The sequence below is a fragment of the Oncorhynchus mykiss genome, chromosome 10 (assembly GCF_013265735.2).
Source record: "Oncorhynchus mykiss isolate Arlee chromosome 10, USDA_OmykA_1.1, whole genome shotgun sequence".
NCBI classification, from domain to species: domain Eukaryota; kingdom Metazoa; phylum Chordata; class Actinopteri; order Salmoniformes; family Salmonidae; genus Oncorhynchus; species Oncorhynchus mykiss.
The window spans coordinates 86,791,765-86,814,264 of record NC_048574.1 but is presented as its reverse complement, the minus strand read 5'-3'; the positions used below and the strand labels follow the sequence as shown (position 1 = coordinate 86,814,264).

At 52.2% G+C, this 22,500-nt stretch overlaps 1 protein-coding gene across 1 annotated transcript in view; it reads right to left on the bottom strand.

Moving 5' to 3' along the window:
* LOC110518842 (TBC1 domain family member 1) overlaps nucleotides 1-22,500 on the bottom strand; it is a 126,201-nt gene that overhangs the window by 16,342 nt on the left and 87,359 nt on the right. The window contains exons 16-17 of the mRNA XM_036989419.1: nucleotides 14,485-14,634; nucleotides 13,356-13,514 (exon numbers count right to left, since the gene is read on the bottom strand). Coding sequence (XP_036845314.1) covers nucleotides 13,356-13,514; nucleotides 14,485-14,634 — 309 coding nt within the window. The remainder of the gene's footprint in view (nucleotides 1-13,355; nucleotides 13,515-14,484; nucleotides 14,635-22,500) is intronic.

Here is a 22,500-nt window from a genome sequence, read left to right as displayed (position 1 = left end):
TGACTGCTTTAGCCAGGATCACTAAAACACCATTCTAATGACTGCTTTAGCCAGGATCACTAAAACACCATTCTAATGACTGCTTTAGCCAGGATCACTAAAACACCATTCTAATGACTGCGTTTAGCCAGGATTACTAAAACACCCATTCTAATGACTGCTTTAGCCAGGATCACTAAAATACTGCTTTAGCCAGGATCACGAAAACACTGCTTTAGCGAGGATCACTAAAACACCATTCTAATGACTGCTTTAGCCAGGATCACTAAAACACCATTCTAACGACTGCGTTTAGCCAGGATCACTAAAACACCCATTCTAATGACTGCTTTAGCCAGGATCACTAAAACACCATTCTAATGACTGCTTTAGCCAGGATCACTAAAACACTGCTTTAGCCAGGATCACTAAAAAACCATTCTAATGACTGCTTTAGTCAGGATCACTAAAACACCATTCCAATGACTGCTTTAGCCAGGATCACTAAAACGGCATTCTAATGACTGCTTTAGCCAGGATCGCTAAAACAACCATTCTAATGACTGCTTTAGCCAGGATCGCTAAAACACCATTCTAATGACTGCTTTAGCCAGGATCGCTAAAACACCCATTCTAATGACTGCTTTAGCCAGGATCACTAAAACACCATTCTAACGACTGCGTTTAGCCAGGATCACTAAAACACCCATTCTAATGACTGCTTTAGCCAGGATCACTAAAACACCATTCTAATGACTGCTTTAGCCAGGATCACTAAAACACTGCTTTAGCCAGGATCACTAAAACACCATTCTAATGACTGCTTTAGCCAGGATCACTAAAACACCATTCTAATGACTGCTTTAGCCAGGGTCACTAAAACACCATTCTAACGACTGCGTTTAGCCAGGATCACTAAAACACCCATTCTAATGACTGCTTTAGCCAGGGTCACTAAAACACCATTCTAATGACTGCTTTAGCCAGGATCACTAAAACACCATTCTAATGACTGCGTTTAGCCAGGATTACTAAAACACCCATTCTAATGACTGCTTTAGCCAGGATCACTAAAACACTGCTTTAGCCAGGATCACGAAAACACTGCTTTAGCCAGGATCACTAAAACACCATTCTAATGACTGCTTTAGCCAGGATCACTAAAACACCATTCTAACGACTGCGTTTAGCCAGGATCACTAAAACACCCATTCTAATGACTGCTTTAGCCAGGATCACTAAAACACCATTCTAATGACTGCTTTAGCCAGGATCACTAAAACACTGCTTTAGCCAGGATCACTAAAACACCATTCCAATGACTGCTTTAGCCAGGATCACTAAAACACCATTCCAATGACTGCTTAAGCCAGGATCACTAAAACACCATTCTAATGACTGCTTTAGCCAGGATCACTAAAACACCATTCTAATGACTGCTTTAGCCAGGATCACTAAAACACCCATTCTAATGACTGCTTTAGCCAGGATCACTAAAACACTGCTTTAGCCAGGATCACTAAAACACCATTCTAATGACTGCTTTAGCCAGGATCACTAAAACACCATTCTAATGACTGCTTTAGCCAGGATCACTAAAACACTGCTTTAGCCAGGATCACTAAAACACCATTCTAACGATTGCGTTTAGCCAGGATCACTAAAACACCCATTCTAATGACTGCTTTAGCCAGGATCACTAAAACACCATTCTAATGACTGCTTTAGCCAGGATCACTAAAACACTGCTTTAGCCAAGATCACTAAAACACCATTCTAATGACTGCTTTAGTCAGGATCACTAAAACACCATTCTAATGACTGCTTTAGCCAGGATCACTAAAACACCATTCTAATGACTGCTTTAGCCAGGATCACTAAAACACCATTCTAATGACTGCTTTAGCCAGGATCACTAAAACACTGCTTTAGCCAAGATCACTAAAACACCATTCTAATGACTGCTTTAGTCAGGATCACTAAAACACCATTCTAATGACTGCTCTAGCCAGGATCACTAAAACACCATTCTAATGACTGCTTTAGCCAGGATCACTAAAACACCATTCTAATGACTGCTTTAGCCAGGATCACTAAAACACCATTCTAATGACTGCTTTAGCCAGGATCACTAAAACACTGCTTTAGCCAAGATCACTAAAACACCATTCTAATGACTGCTTTAGTCAGGATCACTAAAACACCATTCTAATGACTGCTCTAGCCAGGATCACTAAAACACCATTCTAATGACTGCTTTAGCCAGGATCACTAAAACACCATTCTAATGACTGCTTTAGCCAGGATCACTAAAACACTGCTTTAGCCAGGATCACTAAAACACTGCTTTAGCCAGGATCACTAAAACACCATTCTAATGACTGCTTTAGCCAGGATCACTAAAACACCATTCTAATGACTGCTTTAGCCAGGATCACTAAAACACCATTCTAACGACTGCGTTTCGCCAGGATCACTAAAACACCCATTCTAATGACTGCTTTAGCCAGGATCACTAAAACACCAGTCGTTCACTAAAGAGGCAGGTGTTGTGCGTGTGGTGTGTGTATAAATGAGGACAAGGTTTCAGGTTAAATGAGGTCACCTGACTGACAACATTAGTCAACAGTCACATGTCAGGAAGTGTTTCAAGTTAAACCAGGTTAACATCATCACTCAGGCATTAGTCAACAGAAACGAGGAAGTGTGTGTGTGTAGGGTGTGTACTGTGTAATGTTTAGGGTGTAGTGTGCAGTGTAGGGTCTCACCCAGGTCTATGAGGATGGCGTAATGTAGGGTGTAGGGTGTAGGGTCTCACCCAGGTCTATGAGGATGGCGTGCTGTAGGGTGTAGGGTCTCACCCAGGTCTATGAGGATGGCGTGCTGTAGTGTGTAGTGTGTAGTGGGTAGGGTGTAGTGTATAGTGTATAGTATAGGGTCTCACCCAGGTCTATGAGGATGGCGTGCTGTAGGGTGTAGGGTCTCACCCAGGTCTATGAGGATGGCGTGCTGTAGGGTGTAGGGTCTCACCCAGGTCTATGAGGATGGCGTGCTGTAGTGTGTAGTGTGTAGTGGGTAGGGTGTAGTGTATAGTGTATAGTATAGGGTCTCACCCAGGTCTATGAGGATGGCGTGCTGTAGGGTGTAGTGTGTAGGGTGTAGTGTGTAGGGTGTAGTGTAGGGTCTCACCCAGGTCTATGAGGATGGCGTGCTGTAGGGTGTAGGGTCTCACCCAGGTCTATGAGGATGGCGTGCTGTAGGGTGTAGTGTGTAGGGTGTAGGGTCTCACCCAGGTCTATGAGGATGGCGTGCTGTAGGGTGTAGTGTGTAGGGTCTCACCCAGGTCTATGAGGATGGCGTGCTGTAGGGTGTAGTGTGTAGGGTCTCACCCAGGTCTATGAGGATGGCGTGCTGTAGGGTGTAGTGTGTAGGGTGTAGTGTCTCACCCAGGTCTATGAGGATGGCGTGCTGTAGTGTGTAGGGTCTCACCCAGGTCTATGAGGATGGCGTGCTGTAGTGTGTAGGGTGTAGTGTGTAGTGTATAGTATAGGGTCTCACCCAGGTCTATGAGGATGGCGTGCTGTAGTGTATAGTGTGTAGTGTGTAGTGTGTAGGGTGTAGTGTATAGTATAGGGTCTCACCCAGGTCTATGAGGATGGCGTGCTGTAGGGTGTAGGGTCTCACCCAGGTCTATGAGGATGGCGTGCTGTAGGGTGTAGGGTGTAGGGTGTAGTGTGTAGTGTATAGTATAGGGTCTCACCCAGGTATATGAGGATGGCGTGCTGTAGGGTGTAGGGTGTAGTGTATAGTATAGGGTCTCACCCAGGTCTACGAGGATGGCGTGCTGTAGGGTGTAGTGTAGGGTGTATAGTATAGGGTCTCACCCAGGTCTATGAGGATGGCGTGCTGTAGGGTGTAGGGTGTAGTGTGTAGGGTGTAGTGTGTAGGGTGTATAGTATAGGGTCTCACCCAGGTCTATGAGGATGGCGTGCTGTAGGGTGTAGTGTAGGGTGTATAGTATAGGGTCTCACCCAGGTCTATGAGGTTGGCGTGCTGTAGGGTGTAGTGTGTAGTGTATAGTATAGGGTCTCACCCAGGTATATGAGGATGGCGTGCTGTAGGGTGTAGGGTGTAGTGTATAGTATAGGGTCTCACCCAGGTCTATAAGGATGGCGTGCTGTAGGGTGTAGGGTGTAGGGTGTAGGGTGTAGTGTATAGTGTATAGTGTAAGGTCTCACCCAGGTCTATGAGGATGGCGTGCTGTAGGGTGTAGTGTGTAGTGTATAGTGTGTAGGGTATAGTGTGTAGGGTGTAGTGTGTAGTGTATAGTGTGTAGGGTGTAGTGTAGGGTCTCACCCAGGTCTATGAGGATGGCGTGCTGTAGGGTGTAGTGTGTAGGGTGTAGTGTGTAGTGTATAGTGTGTAGGGTGTAGTATAGGGTCTCACTCAGGTCTATGAGGATGGCGTGCTGTAGGGTGTAGGGTCTCACCCAGGTCTATGAGGATGGCGTGCTGTAGGGTGTAGTGTGTAGTGTATAGTGTGTAGGGTGTAGGGTGTAGTGTGTAGGGGGTAGTGTATAGTGTATAGTATAGGGTCTCACCCAGGTCTATGAGGATGGCGTGCTGTAGTGTGTAGTGTGTAGTGTGTAGGGTGTAGTGTAGGGTCTCACCCAGGTCTATGAGGATGGCGTGCTGTAGGGTGTAGGGTCTCACCCAGGTCTATGAGGATGGCGTGCTGTAGGGTGTAGTGTGTAGGGTGTAGGGTGTAGTGTATAGTATAGGGTCTCACCCAGGTCTATGAGGATGGCGTGCTGTAGGGTGTAGTGTGTAGTGTGTAGAGTGTAGGGTGTAGTGTGTAGTATAGGGTCTCACCCAGGTCTATGAGGATGGCGTGCTGTAGGGTATAGGGTCTTACCCAGGTCTATGAGGATGGCGTGCTGTAGGGTGTAGTATAGGGTCTCACCCAGGTCTATGAGGATGGCGTGCTGTAGTGTGTAGTATAGGGTCTCACCCAGGTCTATGAGGATGGCGTGCTGTAGGGTATAGGGTCTTACCCAGGTCTATGAGGATGGCGTGCTGTAGGGTGTAGTATAGGGTCTCACCCAGGTCTATGAGGATGGCGTGCTGTAGGGTGTAGTATAGGGTCTCACCCAGGTCTATGAGGATGGCTTGCTGAAGGTGTAGTGTGTAGTATAGGGTCTCACCCAGGTCTATGAGGATGGCGTGCTGTAGGGTGTAGGGTCTCACCCAGGTCTATGAGGATGGCGTGCTGTAGGGTGTAGGGTGTAGTGTGTAGTGTGTAGTGTGTAGGGTGTAGGGTGTAGGGTATAGTATAGGGTCTCACCCAGGTCTATGAGGATGGCGTGCTGTAGGGTATAGTGTGTAGTGTGTAGTGTGTAGTGTGTAGGGTGTAGGGTGTAGGGTATAGTATAGGGTCTCACCCAGGTCTATGAGGATGGCGTGCTGTAGGGTATAGTGTGTAGTGTGTAGTGTGTAGTGTGTAGGGTGTAGTGTATAGTGTATAGTATAGGGTCTCACCCAGGTCTATGAGGATGGCGTGCTGTAGTGTGTAGTGTGTAGTGTGTAGTGTGTAGTGTGTAGGGTGTAGTGTATAGTGTATAGTATAGGGTCTCACCCAGGTCTATGAGGATGGCGTGCTGTTGTGTATAGTGTATAGTATAGGGTCTCACCCAGGTCTATGAGGATGGCGTGCTGTAGGGTGTAGTGTGTAGTGTGTAGTGTATAGTGTGTAGTGTATAGTGTGTAGTGTATAGTGTGTAGTGTATAGTGTATAGTATAGGGTCTCACCCAGGTCTATGAGGATGGCGTGCTGTAGGGTGTAGTGTGTAGTGTAGAGTATAGGGTCTCACCCAGGTCTATGAGGATGGTGTGCTGTAGGGTGTAGTGTGTAGTGTGTAGGGTGTAGTGTGCAGTGTATAGTGTGTAGGGTGTAGTGTAGGGTCTCACCCAGGTCTATGGGGATGGCGTGCTGTAGGGTGTAGTGTGTAGGGTGTAGTGTGTAGGGTGTAGTGTGTAGTGTATAGGGTGTAGTGTGTAGTGTATAGTGTGTAGGGTGTAGTATAGGGTCTCACCCAGGTCTATGAGGATGGCGTGCTGTAGGGTGTAGTGTGTAGGGTGTAGTGTGTAGTGTATAGTGTGTAGGGTGTAGTATAGGGTCTCACTCAGGTCTATGAGGATGGCGTGCTGTAGGGTGTAGGGTCTCACCCAGGTCTATGAGGATGGCGTGCTGTAGGGTGTAGTGTGTAGTGTATAGTGTGTAGGGTGTAGGGTGTAGTGTGTAGGGGGTAGTGTATAGTGTATAGTATAGGGTCTCACCCAGGTCTATGAGGATGGCGTGCTGTAGTGTGTAGTGTGTAGTGTGTAGGGTGTAGTGTAGGGTCTCACCCAGGTCTATGAGGATGGCGTGCTGTAGGGTGTAGGGTCTCACCCAGGTCTATGAGGATGGCGTGCTGTAGGGTGTAGTGTGTAGGGTGTAGGGTGTAGTGTATAGTATAGGGTCTCACCCAGGTCTATGAGGATGGCGTGCTGTAGGGTGTAGTGTGCAGTGTGTAGAGTGTAGGGTGTAGGGTATAGTATAGGGTCTCACCCAGGTCTATGAGGATGGCGTGCTGTAGGGTGTAGGGTGTAGTGTGTAGTGTGTAGGGTGTAGGGTGTAGGGTATAGTATAGGGTCTCACCCAGGTCTATGAGGATGGCGTGCTGTAGGGTATAGTGTGTAGTGTGTAGTGTGTAGTGTGTAGGGTGTAGGGTATAGTATAGGGTCTCACCCAGGTCTATGAGGATGGCGTGCTGTAGGGTATAGTGTGTAGTGTGTAGTGTGTAGTGTGTAGGGTGTAGTGTATAGTGTATAGTATAGGGTCTCACCCAGGTCTATGAGGATGGCGTGCTGTAGTGTGTAGTGTGTAGTGTGTAGTGTGTAGTGTGTAGGGTGTAGTGTATAGTGTATAGTATAGGGTCTCACCCAGGTCTATGAGGATGGCGTGCTGTAGGGTGTAGGGTCTTACCCAGGTCTATGAGGATGGCGTGCTGTTGTGTATAGTGTATAGTATAGGGTCTCACCCAGGTCTATGAGGATGGCGTGCTGTAGGGTGTAGTGTGTAGTGTGTAGTGTATAGTGTGTAGTGTATAGTGTGTAGTGTATAGTGTGTAGTGTATAGTGTATAGTATAGGGTCTCACCCAGGTCTATGAGGATGGCGTGCTGTAGGGTGTAGTGTGTAGTGTATAGTATAGGGTCTCACCCAGGTCTATGAGGATGGCGTGCTGTAGGGTGTAGTGTGTAGTGTATAGTATAGGGTCTCACCCAGGTCTATGAGGATGGTGTGCTGTAGGGTGTAGTGTGTAGTGTGTAGTGTGTAGTGTATAGTATAGGGTCTCACCCAGGTCTATGAGGATGGCGTGCTGTAGGGTGTAGTGTGTAGGGGGTAGTGTATAGTGTGTAGGGTGTAGTGTGTAGTGTATAGTATAGGGTCTCACCCAGGTCTATGAGGATGGCGTGCTGTAGTGTGTAGGGTGTAGTGTGTAGGGTATAGTGTATAGTGTATAGTATAGGGTCTTACCCAGGTCTATGAGGATGGCGTGCTGTAGGGTGTAGTGTGTAGTGTGTAGGGGGTAGTGTATAGTGTATAGTATAGGGTCTCACCCAGGTCTATGAGGATGGCGTGCTGTAGGGTGTAGTGTGTAGTGTATAGTGTGTAGTGTATAGTGTATAGTATAGGGTCTCACCCAGGTCTATGAGGATGGCGTGCTGTAGGGTGTAGTGTATAGGGTGTAGTGTGTAGTGTATAGTGTGTAGTGTATAGTGTATAGTGTATAGTATAGGGTCTTACCCAGGTCTATGAGGATGGCGTGCTGTAGGGTGTAGTGTGTAGGGTGTAGGGTGTAGTATAGGGTCTCACCCAGGTCTATGAGGATGGCGTGCTGTAGGGTGTAGTGTGTAGGGTGTAGTGTGTAGGGTGTAGTGTATAGTGTATAGTATAGGGTCTCACCCAGGTCTATGAGGATGGCGTGCTGTAGGGTGTAGTGTGTAGGGTGTAGGGTGTAGTATAGGGTCTCACCCAGGTCTATGAGGATGGCGTGCTGTAGGGTGTAGTGTGTAGGGTGTAGTGTGTAGGGTGTAGTGTGTAGGGTGTAGTGTATAGTGTATAGGGTGTAGGGTGTAGGGTCTTACCCAGGTCTATGAGGATGGCGTGCTGTAGGGTGTAGTATAGGGTCTCACCCAGGTCTATGAGGATGGCGTGCTGTAGGGTGTAGTATAGGGTCTTACCCAGGTCTATGAGGATGGCGTGCTGTAGGGTGTAGTGTATAGGGTGTAGTGTGTAGTGTGTTGGGTCTTACCCAGGTCTATGAGGATGGCGTGCTGTAGGGTGTAGTGTATAGTGTATAGGGTGTAGTGTGTTGGGTCTTACCCAGGTCTATGAGGATGGCGTGCTGTAGGGTGTAGTATAGGGTCTCACCCAGGTCTATGAGGATGGCGTGCTGTAGGGTATAGTGTGTAGTGTGTAGTGTGTAGGGTGTAGTATAGGGTCTCACCCAGGTCTATGAGGATGGCGTGCTGTAGGGTGTAGTATAGGGTCTTACCCAGGTCTATGAGGATGGCGTGCTGTAGGGTGTAGTATAGGGTCTCACCCAGGTCTATGAGGATGGCGTGCTGTAGGGTGTAGTATAGGGTCTTACCCAGGTCTATGAGGATGGCGTGCTGTAGGGTGTAGTATAGGGTCTCACCCAGGTCTATGAGGATGGCGTGCTGTAGGGTGTAGTATAGGGTCTTACCCAGGTCTATGAGGATGGCGTGCTGTAGGGTGTAGTATAGGGTCTCACCCAGGTCTATGAGGATGGCGTGCTGTAGGGTGTAGTATAGGGTCTTACCCAGGTCTATGAGGATGGCGTGCTGTAGTGTGTAGGGTGTAGTGTGTAGTGTGTAGTATAGGGTCTTACCCAGGTCTATGAGGATGGCGTGCTGTAGGGTATAGTGTGTAGTGTATAGTGTGTAGTGTATAGTATAGGGTCTCACCCAGGTCTATGAGGATGGCGTGCTGTAGTGTGTAGTGTATAGTGTGTAGGGTGTAGTGTGTAGGGTGTAGTGTGTAGTGTATAGTGTAGGGTCTCACCCAGGTCTATGAGGATGGTGTGCTGTAGGGTGTAGTGTGTAGGGGGTAGTGTATAGTATAGGGTCTTACCCAGGTCTATGAGGATGGCGTGCTGTAGGGTGTAGTGTGTAGTATAGGGTCTCACCCAGGTCTATGAGGATGGCGTGCTGTAGGGTATAGGGTCTTACCCAGGTCTATGAGGATGGCGTGCTGTAGGGTGTAGTATAGGGTCTCACCCAGGTCTATGAGGATGGCGTGCTGTAGTGTGTAGTATAGGGTCTCACCCAGGTCTATGAGGATGGCGTGCTGTAGGGTATAGGGTCTTACCCAGGTCTATGAGGATGGCGTGCTGTAGGGTGTAGTATAGGGTCTCACCCAGGTCTATGAGGATGGCGTGCTGTAGGGTGTAGTATAGGGTCTCACCCAGGTCTATGAGGATGGCTTGCTGAAGGTGTAGTGTGTAGTATAGGGTCTCACCCAGGTCTATGAGGATGGCGTGCTGTAGGGTATAGGGTCTTACCCAGGTCTATGAGGATGGCGTGCTGTAGGGTGTAGTATAGGGTCTCACCCAGGTCTATGAGGATGGCGTGCTGTAGTGTGTAGTGTATAGTGTGTAGTGTATAGTATAGGGTCTTACCCAGGTCTATGAGGATGGCGTGCTGTAGGGTATAGTGTATAGTGTGTAGTGTATAGTATAGGGTCTTACCCAGGTCTATGAGGATGGCGTGCTGTAGGGTGTATAGTATAGGGTCTCACCCAGGTCTATGAGGATGGCGTGCTGTAGGGTGTAGTGTGTAGGGTGTAGTGTATAGTATAGGGTCTCACCCAGGTCTATGAGGATGGCGTGCTGTAGGGTGTATAGTATAGGGTCTCACCCAGGTCTATGAGGATGGCGTGCTGTAGGGTGTAGTGTGTAGGGTGTAGTGTATAGTGTATAGTATAGGGTCTCACCCAGGTCTATGAGGATGGCGTGCTGTAGGGTGTATAGTATAGGGTCTCACCCAGGTCTATGAGGATGGCGTGCTGTAGGGTGTATAGTATAGGGTCTCACCCAGGTCTATGAGGATGGCGTGCTGTAGGGTGTATAGTATAGGGTCTCACCCAGGTCTATGAGGATGGCGTGCTGTAGGGTGTAGTATAGGGTCTTACCCAGGTCTATGAGGATGGCGTGCTGTAGGGTGTAGTGTATAGTGTATAGTATAGGGTCTTACCCAGGTCTATGAGGATGGCGTGCTGTAGGGTGTAGGGTCTTACCCAGGTCTATGAGGATGGCGTGCTGTAGGGTGTAGTATAGGGTCTCACCCAGGTCTATGAGGATGGCGTGCTGTAGGGTGTAGTGTATAGTGTGTAGTGTATAGTGTATAGTATAGGGTCTTACCCAGGTCTATGAGGATGGCGTGCTGTAGGGTGTAGGGTCTTACCCAGGTCTATGAGGATGGCGTGCTGTAGGGTGTAGGGTCTTACCCAGGTCTATGAGGATGGCGTGCTGTAGGGTGTAGGGTCTTACCCAGGTCTATGAGGATGGTGTGCTGTAGGGTGTAGGGTGTAGTGTGTAGGGGGTAGTGTGTAGTATAGGGTCTCACCCAGGTCTATGAGGATGGCGTGCTGTAGGATGTAGGGTCTCACCCAGGTCTATGAGGATGGCGTGCTGTAGGGTGTAGGGTCTCACCCAGGTCTATGAGGATGGCGTGCTGTAGGGTGTAGGGTCTCACCCAGGTCTATGAGGATGGCGTGCTGTAGGGTGTAGGGTCTCACCCAGGTCTATGAGGATGGCGTGCTGTTGGGTGTATAGTATAGTATAGGGTCTCACCCAGGTCTATGAGGATGGCGTGCTGTAGGGTGTAGTATAGGGTCTTACCCAGGTCTATGAGGATGGCGTGCTGTAGGGTGTAGTGTATAGTGTGTAGTGTATAGTATAGGGTCTTACCCAGGTCTATGAGGATGGCGTGCTGTAGGGTGTATAGTATAGGGTCTTACCCAGGTCTATGAGGATGGCGTGCTGTAGGGGGTAGTGTAGCTGTAGGGTATAGGGTCTTACCCAGGTCTATGAGGATGGCCTGCTGTAGGGTGTAGTGTATAGTATAGGGTCTTACCCAGGTCTATGAGGATGGCGTGCTGTAGGGTGTATAGTATAGGGTCTTACCCAGGTCTATGAGGATGGCGTGCTGTAGGGGGTAGTGTAGCTGTAGGGTATAGGGTCTTACCCAGGTCTATGAGGATGGCCTGCTGTAGGGTGTAGTGTATAGTGTATAGTATAGGGTCTTACCCAGGTCTATGAGGATGGCGTGCTGTTGGGTATAGTGTGTAGTGTATAGTATAGGGTCTCACCCAGGTCTATGAGGATGGCGTGCTGTAGGGTGTAGGGTCTCACCCAGGTCTATGAGGATGGCGTGCTGTAGGGTGTAGTATAGGGTCTCACCCAGGTCTATGAGGATGGCGTGCTGTAGGGTGTAGTATAGGGTCTCACCCAGGTCTATGAGGATGGCGTGCTGTGGGGTGTAGGGTCTCACCCAGGTCTATGAGGATGGCGTGCTGTAGGGTGTAGGGTCTCACCCAGGTCTATGAGGATGGCGTGCTGTAGGGTGTAGGGTCTCACCCAGGTCTATGAGGATGGCGTGCTGTAGGGTGTAGGGTCTCACCCAGGTCTATGAGGATGGCGTGCTGTAGGGTGTAGGGTCTCACCCAGGTCTATGAGGATGGCGTGCTGTAGGGTGTAGGGTCTCACCCAGGTCTATGAGGATGGCGTGCTGTTGGGTGTATAGTATAGTATAGGGTCTCACCCAGGTCTATGAGGATGGCGTGCTGTAGGGTGTAGTATAGGGTCTTACCCAGGTCTATGAGGATGGCGTGCTGTAGGGTGTAGTGTATAGGGTGTAGTATAGGGTCTCACCCAGGTCTATGAGGATGGCATGCTGTAGTGTGTTGGGTCTCACCCAGGTCTATGAGGATGGCGTGCTGTAGGGTGTAGTATAGGGTCTTACCCAGGTCTATGAGGATGGCGTGCTGTAGGGTGTAGTGTAGTGTATAGGGTGTAGTATAGGGTCTTACCCAGGTCTATGAGGATGGCGTGCTGTAGTGTGTAGTGTATAGTATAGGGTCTTACCCAGGTCTATGAGGATGGCGTGCTGTAGGGTATAGGGTCTTACCCAGGTCTATGAGGATGGCGTGCTGTAGTGTGTAGTGTATAGTATAGGGTCTCACCCAGGTCTATGAGGATGGCGTGCTGTAGGGTGTAGGGTCTCACCCAGGTCTATGAGGATGGCGTGCTGTAGGGTGTAGGGTCTCACCCAGGTCTATGAGGATGGCGTGCTGTAGGGTGTAGGGTCTCACCCAGGTCTATGAGGATGGCGTGCTGTAGGGTGTAGGGTCTCACCCAGGTCTATGAGGATGGCGTGCTGTAGGGTGTAGGGTCTCACCCAGGTCTATGAGGATGGCGTGCTGTAGGGTGTAGTATAGGATCTCACCCAGGTCTATGAGGATGGCGTGCTGTAGGGTGTAGTATAGGGTCTCACCCAGGTCTATGAGGATGGCGTGCTGTAGGGTGTAGGGTCTCACCCAGGTCTATGAGGATGGCGTGCTGTAGGGTGTAGGGTCTCACCCAGGTCTATGAGGATGGCGTGCTGTAGGGTGTAGGGTCTCACCCAGGTCTATGAGGATGGCGTGCTGTAGGGTGTAGGGTCTCACCCAGGTCTATGAGGATGGCGTGCTGTAGGGTGTAGGGTCTCACGCAGGTCTATGAGGATGGCGTGCTGTTGGGTGTATAGGATAGTATAGGGTCTCACCCAGGTCTATGAGGATGGCGTGCTGTAGGGTGTAGTATAGGGTCTTACCCAGGTCTATGAGGATGGCGTGCTGTAGGGTGTAGTGTAGTGTATAGGGTGTAGTATAGGGTCTCACCCAGGTCTATGAGGATGGCATGCTGTAGTGTGTTGGGTCTCACCCAGGTCTATGAGGATGGCGTGCTGTAGGGTGTAGTATAGGGTCTTACCCAGGTCTATGAGGATGGCGTGCTGTAGGGTGTAGTGTAGTGTATAGGGTGTAGTATAGGGTCTTACCCAGGTCTATGAGGATGGCGTGCTGTAGTGTGTAGTGTGTAGTGTATAGTATAGGGTCTTACCCAGGTCTATGAGGATGGCGTGCTGTAGGGTATAGGGTCTTACCCAGGTCTATGAGGATGGCGTGCTGTAGTGTGTAGTGTATAGTATAGGGTCTCACCCAGGTCTATGAGGATGGCGTGCTGTAGTGTGTAGTGTATAGTATAGGGTCTCACCCAGGTCTATGAGGATGGCGTGCTGTTGGGAGGTCAGTTGTTTCAGCAGTTCTTTATAAGGCCTGTTGTCAGATGGACATCTGACAGGAACCGGTTGTCTCAATACAAACTGCTCTGACAGGAACTTCCACACCTCTCCTCTGTACTGTCTAGGAACTCCTGGGGAGGGGGGGGGAGAGAGATGGGGGAGGGGAGAGAGATGGGGGGAGGGGAGAGAGAGATGGGGGGAGGGGAGAGAGAGATGGGGGGAGGGAGAGAGAGATGGGGGGAGGGAGAGAGAGATGGGGGGAGGGAGAGAGAGATGGGGGGAGGGAGAGAAAGATGGGGGGAGGAGGGAGAGATGGAGAGGGAGGGATGTGGAGGAGGAGGGAGGGAGGGATGGGGAGGAGGAGGGAGAGAGAGATGGGGGGAGGGAGAGATGGGAGGGAGGGATGGGGGGAGGGAGAGAGAGATGGGGAGGGAGGGATGGGGGGAGGAGGGAGGGATGGGGGAGGGAGGAGGGAGGGATGGGGGAGGGAGGAGGGAGAGAGAGAGAGAGATGCGGGGGAGGAGGGAGAGAGAGATGCGGGGGAGGAGGGAGAGAGAGATGGGGAGGGAGAGAGAGAGATGGGGAGGGAGGGATGTGGGGAGGAGGGAGAGATGGGGAGGGAGAGATGGGGAGGGAGAGATGGGGAGGGAGAGATGGGGGGAGGAGGGAGAGAGAGAGAGAGGGAGAGATGGGGAGGAGGAGGGAGAGAGAGATGGGGGGAGGGAGAGATGGGGAGGGAGGGATGGGGGAGGAGGGAGGGATGGGGGAGGGAGGAGGGAGGGATGGGGGGAGGGAGAGAGATGGGGAGGAGGGAGGGATGGGGGAGGAGGGAGGGATGGGGGAGGGAGGAGGGATGGGGGAGGGAGGAGGGAGGGATGGGGGAGGGAGGAGGGAGAGAGAGAGAGATGCGGGGGAGGAGGGAGAGAGAGAGATGGGGGGAGGGAGAGATGGGGGAGGGAGAGAGAGAGAGATGGGGGGAGAGAGAGATGGGGGGAGGGAGGGAGAGAGATGGGGGGAGGGAGTGTGTTAAACGACCTGATATTCCAGTGGCCTTGCTGTGTGTGTGTGTGTGTGTGTGTGCGTGTATGTGTGTGTGTTTACCCTGTTCGACAGCAGAGTGGACAGTGTCGGTGTTGAACTTGACCTTCGACCTGGCCTGAGTTCCCAGCATGCTCTCCCAGACCAGCGTGACGTCCTTCAGACAGGGAGTTATCTCCTCATAGTCCAGACGCTGGCGTTTACTCTCCGACGCTACGCAGACAGATCAACACGATGAGAGGAGAACATGGCCCCCCTCTCTCACTATAGGGAATAGGGTGCCATAGACAGATCAACACGATGAGAGGAGAACATGGCCCCCCTCTCTCACTATAGGGAGTAGGGTGCCATAGACAGATCAACACGATGAGAGGAGAACATGGCCCCCCTCTCTCCCACATATGGAATAGGGTGCCATAGACAGATCAACACGATGAGAGGAGAACATGGCCCCTCTCTCTCACTATAGGGAATAGGGTGCCATAGACAGATCAACACGATGAGAGGAGAACATGGCCCCCCTCTCTCACTATAGGGAATAGGGGGCCATAGACAGATCAACATGATGAGAGGAGAACATGGCCCCCCTCTCTCACTATAGGGAATAGGGTGCCATAGGGCTCTGGTCTATAGTAGTGTACTATATAGGGGATAGGGTGCCATAGACAGATCAACATGATGAGAGGAGAACATGGCCCCCCTCTCTCACTATAGGGAATAGGGTGCCATAGACAGATCAAAATGATGAGAGGAGAACATGGCCCCCCTCTCTCACTATAGGGAATAGGGTGCCATAGGGCTCTGGTCTATAGTAGTACCACTATATAGGGAATAGGGCTCTGGTCTATAGTAGTGTACTATATAGGGAATAGGGCTCTGGTCTATAGTAGTACCACTATATAGGGAATAGGGCTCTGGTCTATAGTAGTACCACTATATAGGGAATAGGGCTCTGGTCTATAGTAGTACCACTATTTAGGGAATAGGGCCCTGGTCTATAGTAGTTCACTATATAGGGAATAGGGTGCCATAGGGCTCTGGTCTATAGTAGTACCACTATATAGGGAATAGGGCTCTGGTCTATAGTAGTTCACTATACAGGGAATAGGGTGCCAAAGGGCTCTGGTCTAAAGTAGTGCACTATATAGGGAATAGGGCTCTGGTCTAAAGTAGTGCACTTCAATAGGGAATAGGGTGCCATAGGGCTCTGGTCTAAAGTAGTGCACTACATAGGGAATAGGGTGCCATAGGGCTCTGGTCTAAAGTAGTGCACTATATAGGGAATAGGGTGCCATAGGGCTCTGGTCTAAAGTAGTGCACTACATAGGGGGCCATAGGGCTCTGGTCTAAAGTAGTGCACTACATAGGGAATAGGGTGCCATAGGGCTCTGGTCTAAAGTAGTGCACTATATAGGGAATAGGGCTCTGGTCTAAAGTAGTGCACTATATAGGGAATAGGGCTCTGGTCTAAAGTAGTGCACTATATAGGGAATAGGGCCCTGGTCACTAGTAGTTCACTAAATAGGGAATAGGGCCCTGGTCACTAGTAGTTCACTAAATAGGGAATAGGGCCCTGGTCACTAGTAGTTCACTAAATAGGGAATAGGGCCCTGGTCACTAGTAGTTCACTATATAGGGAATAGGGCCCTGGTCACTAGTAGTTCACTATATAGGGAATAGGGCCCTGGTCACTAGTAGTTCACTATATAGGGAATAGGGCCCTGGTCACTAGTAGTTCACTATATAGGGAATAGGGCCCTGGTCACTAGTAGTTCACTATATAGGGAATAGGGCCCTGGTCACTAGTAGTTCACTAAATAGGGAATAGGGCCCTGGTCACTAGTAGTTCACTAAATAGGGAATAGGGCCCTGGTCACTAGTAGTTCACTAAATAGGGAATAGGGCCCTGGTCACTAGTAGTTCACTAAATAGGGAATAGGGCCCTGGTCACTAGTAGTTCACTAAATAGGGAATAGGGCCCTGGTCACTAGTAGTTCACTAAATAGGGAATAGGGCCCTGGTCACTAGTAGTTCACTAAATAGGGAATAGGGCCCTGGTCACTAGTAGTTCACTAAATAGGGAATAGGGCCCTGGTCACTAGTAGTTCACTAAATAGGGAATAGGGCCCTGGTCACTAGTAGTTCACTAAATAGGGAATAGGGCCCTGGTCACTAGTAGTTCACTAAATAGGGAATAGGGCCCTGGTCACTAGTAGTTCACTAAATAGGGAATAGGGCCCTGGTCACTAGTAGTTCACTAAATAGGGAATAGGGCCCTGGTCACTAGTAGTTCACTAAATAGGGAATAGGGCCCTGGTCACTAGTAGTTCACTAAATAGGTACTGTAAACCTCTTCTCTATTCCTGTGTCTCTCTCTCTCTGTGTCTCTCTCTCTGTGTCTCTCTCTGTGTCTCTCTCTCTGTGTCTCTCTCTCTCTGTGTCTCTCTCTCTCTCTCTGTGTCTCTCTCTCTCTCTCTGTGTCTCTCTCTCTCTGTGTCTGTGTCTCTCTGTGTCTGTGTCTCTCTGTGTCTGTGTCTCTCTCTCTCTGTGTCTGTCTCTCTCTCTCTCTGTGTCTGTGTCTCTCTCTCTCTGTGTCTGTGTCTCTCTCAATTCAATTCAAGGGGTTTTATTGGCATGGGAAACATATGTTAACATTGCCAAAGCAAGTGAGGTAGATAATAAACAAACAATTTAAAAATGAACAGTAAACTCACAGAAGTTCCAAAATAAATCCTTGAAAGTCCCACAAGGACAATGTCTCCCTTCACATTTCCCAGGTTCCCACGAGGACTAAGGCACATTTTAGAGGTTAGAGGTTAGGGGTTAGAATTAGTCAGGGAAAATACGATCGGAGAGAAGGGGGGAGTCACGGCCAGGTCACGGCCAGGGTCGGAGAGAGAAGGGGGGGTCACGGCCAGGGTTGGAGAGAGAAGGGGGGGTCACGGCCAGGGTTGGAGAGAGAAGGGGGGGGTCACGGCCAGGGTTGGAGAGAGAAGGGGGGGTCACGGCCAGGGTTGGAGAGAGAAGGGGGGGGTCACGGCCAGGGTCTGAGAGAGGTAGGGGTCACGGCCAGGGTCAGAGAGAGGAGGGGGGGGGGTCACGGCCAGGGTCTGCCACTATTAACCGCGACCCTGGATCTATTAGGGGTGGAGAGAGGAGGTAGGGGTCACGGCCAGGGTCTGCCACTATTAACCGCGACCCTGGATCTATTAGGGCTGGAGAGAGGAGGGGGGGCTCACGGCCAGGGTCTGCCACTATTAACCGCGACCCTGGATCTATTAGGGCTGGAGAGAGGAGGTAGGGGTCACGGCCAGGGTCGGCCACTATTAACCGCGACCCTGGATCTATTAGGGCTGGAGAGAGGAGGTAGGGGTCACGGCCAGGGTCTGCCACTATTAACCGCGACCCTGGATCTATTAGGGCTGGAGAGAGGAGGTAGGGGTCACGGCCAGGGTCGGCCACTATTAACCGCGACCCTGGATCTATTAGGGCTGGAGAGAGGAGGTAGGGGTCACGGCCAGGGTCTGCCACTATTAACCGCGACCCTGGATCTATTAGGGCTGGAGAGAGGAGGTAGGGGTCACGGCCAGGGTCGGCCACTATTAACCGCGACCCTGGATCTATTAGGGCTGGAGAGAGGAGGTAGGGGTCACGGCCAGGGTCTGCCACTATTAACCGCGACCCTGGATCTATTAGGGCTGGAGAGAGGAGGTAGGGGTCACGGCCAGGGTCAGAGAGAGGAGGTAGGGGTCACGGCCAGGGTCAGAGAGAGGAGGTAGGGGTCACGGCCAGGGTCTGCCACTATTAACCGCGACCCTGGATCTATTAGGGCTGGAGAGAGGAGGTAGGGGTCACGGCCAGGGTCGGCCACTATTAACCGCAACCCTGGATCTATTAGGGCTGGAGAGAGGAGGTAGGGGTCACGGCCAGGGTCGGCCACTATTAACCGCGACCCTGGATCTATCAGGGCTGGAGAGAGGAGGGGGGGCTCACGGCCAGGGTCTGCCACTATTAACCGCGACCCTGGATCTATTAGGGCTGGAGAGAGGAGGTAGGGGTCACGGCCAGGGTCGGCCACTATTAACCGCGACCCTGGATCTATTAGGGCTGGAGAGAGGAGGTAGGGGTCACGGCCAGGGTCGGCCACTATTAACCGCGACCCTGGATCTATCAGGGCTGGAGAGAGGAGGGGGGGCTCACGGCCAGGGTCTGCCACTATTAACCGCGACCCTGGATCTATTAGGGCTGGAGAGAGAGGTAGGGGTCACGGCCAGGGTCGGCCACTATTAACCGCGACCCTGGATCTATTAGGGCTGGAGAGAGGAGGTAGGGGTCACGGCCAGGGTCGGCCACTATTAACCACGACCCTGGATCTATTAGGGCTGGAGAGAGGAGGTAGGGGTCACGGCCAGGGTCTGCCACTATTAACCGCGACCCTGGATCTATTAGGGCTGGAGAGAGGAGGGGGGGCTCACGGCCAGGGTCTGCCACTATTAACCACGACCCTGGATCTATTAGGGCTGGAGAGAGGAGGTAGGGGTCACGGCCAGGGTCGGCCACTATTAACCACGACCCTGGATCTATTAGGGGTGGAGAGAGGAGGTAGGGGTCACGGCCAGGGTCTGCCACTATTAACCACGACCCTGGATCTATTAGGGGTGAAGAGAGGAGGGAGGGGTCACGGCCAGGGTCTGCCACTATTAACCGCGACCCTGGATCTATTAGGGCTGGAGAGAGGAGGGGGGCTCACGGCCAGGGTCTGCCACTATTAACCACGACCCTGGATCTATTAGGGCTGGAGAGAGGAGGTAGGGGTCACGGCCAGGGTCGGCCACTATTAACCACGACCCTGGATCTATTAGGGCTGGAGAGTGGAGGTAGGGGTCACGGCCAGGGTCTGCCACTATTAACCGCGACCCTGGATCTATTAGGGCTGGAGAGAGGAGGTAGGGGTCACGGCCAGGGTCTGCCACTATTAACCGCGACCCTGGATCTATTAGGGCTGGAGAGAGGAGGGGTCACGGCCAGGGTCTGCCACTATTAACCGCGACCCTGGATCTATCAGGGCTGGAGAGAGGAGGTAGGGGTCACGGCCAGGGTCGGCCACTATTAACCACGACCCTGGATCTATTAGGGCTGGAGAGAGGAGGTAGGGGTCACGGCCAGGGTCTGCCACTATTAACCGCGACCCTGGATCTATTAGGGCTGGAGAGAGGAGGTAAGGGTCACGGCCAGGGTCTGCCACTATTAACCGCGACCCTGGATCTATTAGGGCTGGAGAGAGGAGGGGTCACGGCCAGGGTCTGCCACTATTAACCGCGACCCTGGATCTATCAGGGCTGGAGAGAGGAGGGGGGGCTCACGGCCAGGGTCTGCCACTATTAACCGCGACCCTGGATCTATTAGGGCTGGAGAGAGAGGTAGGGGTCACGGCCAGGGTCTGCCACTATTAACCGCGACCCTGGATCTATTAGGGCTGGAGAGAGGAGGTAGGGGTCACGGCCAGGGTCTGCCACTATTAACCGCGACCCTGGATCTATTAGGGCTGGAGAGAGTAGGTAGGGGTCACGGCCAGGGTCGGCCACTATTAACCGCGACCCTGGATCTATCAGGGCTGGAGAGAGGAGGGGGGGCTCACGGCCAGGGTCTGCCACTATTAACCGCGACCCTGGATCTATTAGGGCTGGAGAGAGAGGTAGGGGTCACGGCCAGGGTCGGCCACTATTAACCGCGACCCTGGATCTATTAGGGCTGGAGAGAGGAGGTAGGGGTCACGGCCAGGGTCGGCCACTATTAACCATGACCCTGGATCTATTAGGGCTGGAGAGAGGAGGTAGGGGTCACGGCCAGGGTCTGCCACTATTAACCGCGACCCTGGATCTATTAGGGGTGGAGAGAGGAGGGGGGGCTCACGGCCAGGGTCTGCCACTATTAACCACGACCCTGGATCTATTAGGGCTGGAGAGAGGAGGTAGGGGTCACGGCCAGGGTCGGCCACTATTAACCACGACCCTGGATCTATTAGGGGTGGAGAGAGGAGGTAGGGGTCACGGCCAGGGTCTGCCACTATTAACCACGACCCTGGATCTATTAGGGGTGAAGAGAGGAGGGAGGGGTCACGGCCAGGGTCTGCCACTATTAACCGCGACCCTGGATCTATTAGGGCTGGAGAGAGGAGGGGGGGCTCACGGCCAGGGTCTGCCACTATTAACCACGACCCTGGATCTATTAGGGCTGGAGAGAGGAGGTAGGGGTCACGGCCAGGGTCGGCCACTATTAACCACGACCCTGGATCTATTAGGGCTGGAGAGAGGAGGTAGGGGTCACGGCCAGGGTCTGCCACTATTAACCGCGACCCTGGATCTATTAGGGCTGGAGAGAGGAGGTAGGGGTCACGGCCAGGGTCTGCCACTATTAACCGCGACCCTGGATCTATTAGGGCTGGAGAGAGGAGGGGTCACGGCCAGGGTCTGCCACTATTAACCGCGACCCTGGATCTATTAGGGCTGGAGAGAGGAGGTAGGGGTCACGGCCAGGGTCTGCCACTATTAACCGCGACCCTGGATCTATTAGGGCTGGAGAGAGGAGGTAGGGGTCACGGCCAGGGTCGGCCACTATTAACCGCGACCCTGGATCTATTAGGGCTGGAGAGAGGAGGTAGGGGTCACGGCCAGGGTCTGCCACTATTAACCGCGACCCTGGATCTATTAGGGCTGGAGAGAGGAGGTAGGGGTCACGGCCAGGGTCTGCCACTATTAACCACGACCCTGGATCTATTAGGGGTGGAGAGAGGAGGTAGGGGTCACGGCCAGGGTCGGCCACTATTAACCGCGACCCTGGATCTATTAGGGGTGGAGAGAGGAGGTAGGGGTCACGGCCAGGGTCGGCCACTATTAACCACGACCCTGGATCTATTAGGGGTGGAGAGAGGAGGTAGGGGTCACGGCCAGGGTCGGCTACTATTAACCACGACCCTGGATCTATTAGGGGTGAAGAGAGGAGGGAGGGGTCACGGCCAGGGTCTGCCACTATTAACCGCGACCCTGGATCTATTAGGGCTGGAGAGAGGAGGGGGGGCTCACGGCCAGGGTCTGCCACTATTAACCACGACCCTGGATCTATTAGGGCTGGAGAGAGGAGGTAGGGGTCACGGCCAGGGTCGGCCACTATTAACCACGACCCTGGATCTATTAGGGCTGGAGAGAGGAGGTAGGGGTCACGGCCAGGGTCTGCCACTATTAACCGCGACCCTGGATCTATTAGGGCTGGAGAGAGGAGGTAGGGGTCACGGCCAGGGTCTGCCACTATTAACCGCGACCCTGGATCTATTAGGGCTGGAGAGAGGAGGGGTCACGGCCAGGGTCTGCCACTATTAACCGCGACCCTGGATCTATTAGGGCTGGAGAGAGGAGGTAGGGGTCACGGCCAGGGTCTGCCACTATTAACCGCGACCCTGGATCTATTAGGGCTGGAGAGAGGAGGTAGGGGTCACGGCCAGGGTCGGCCACTATTAACCGCGACCCTGGATCTATTAGGGCTGGAGAGAGGAGGTAGGGGTCACGGCCAGGGTCTGCCACTATTAACCGCGACCCTGGATCTATTAGGGCTGGAGAGAGGAGGTAGGGGTCACGGCCAGGGTCTGCCACTATTAACCACGACCCTGGATCTATTAGGGGTGGAGAGAGGAGGTAGGGGTCACGGCCAGGGTCGGCCACTATTAACCACGACCCTGGATCTATTAGGGCTGGAGAGAGGAGGTAGGGGTCACGGCCAGGGTCGGCCACTATTAACCGCGACCCTGGATCTATTAGGGGTGGAGAGAGGAGGTAGGGGTCACGGCCAGGGTCGGCCACTATTAACCACGACCCTGGATCTATTAGGGGTGGAGAGAGGAGGTAGGGGTCACGGCCAGGGTCTGCCACTATTAACCGCGACCCTGGATCTATTAGGGCTGGAGAGAGGAGGTAGGGGTCACGGCCAGGGTCTGCCACTATTAACCGCGACCCTGGATCTATTAGGGGTGGAGAGAGAGGTAGGGGTCACGGCCAGGGTCTGCCACTATTAACCGCGACCCTGGAT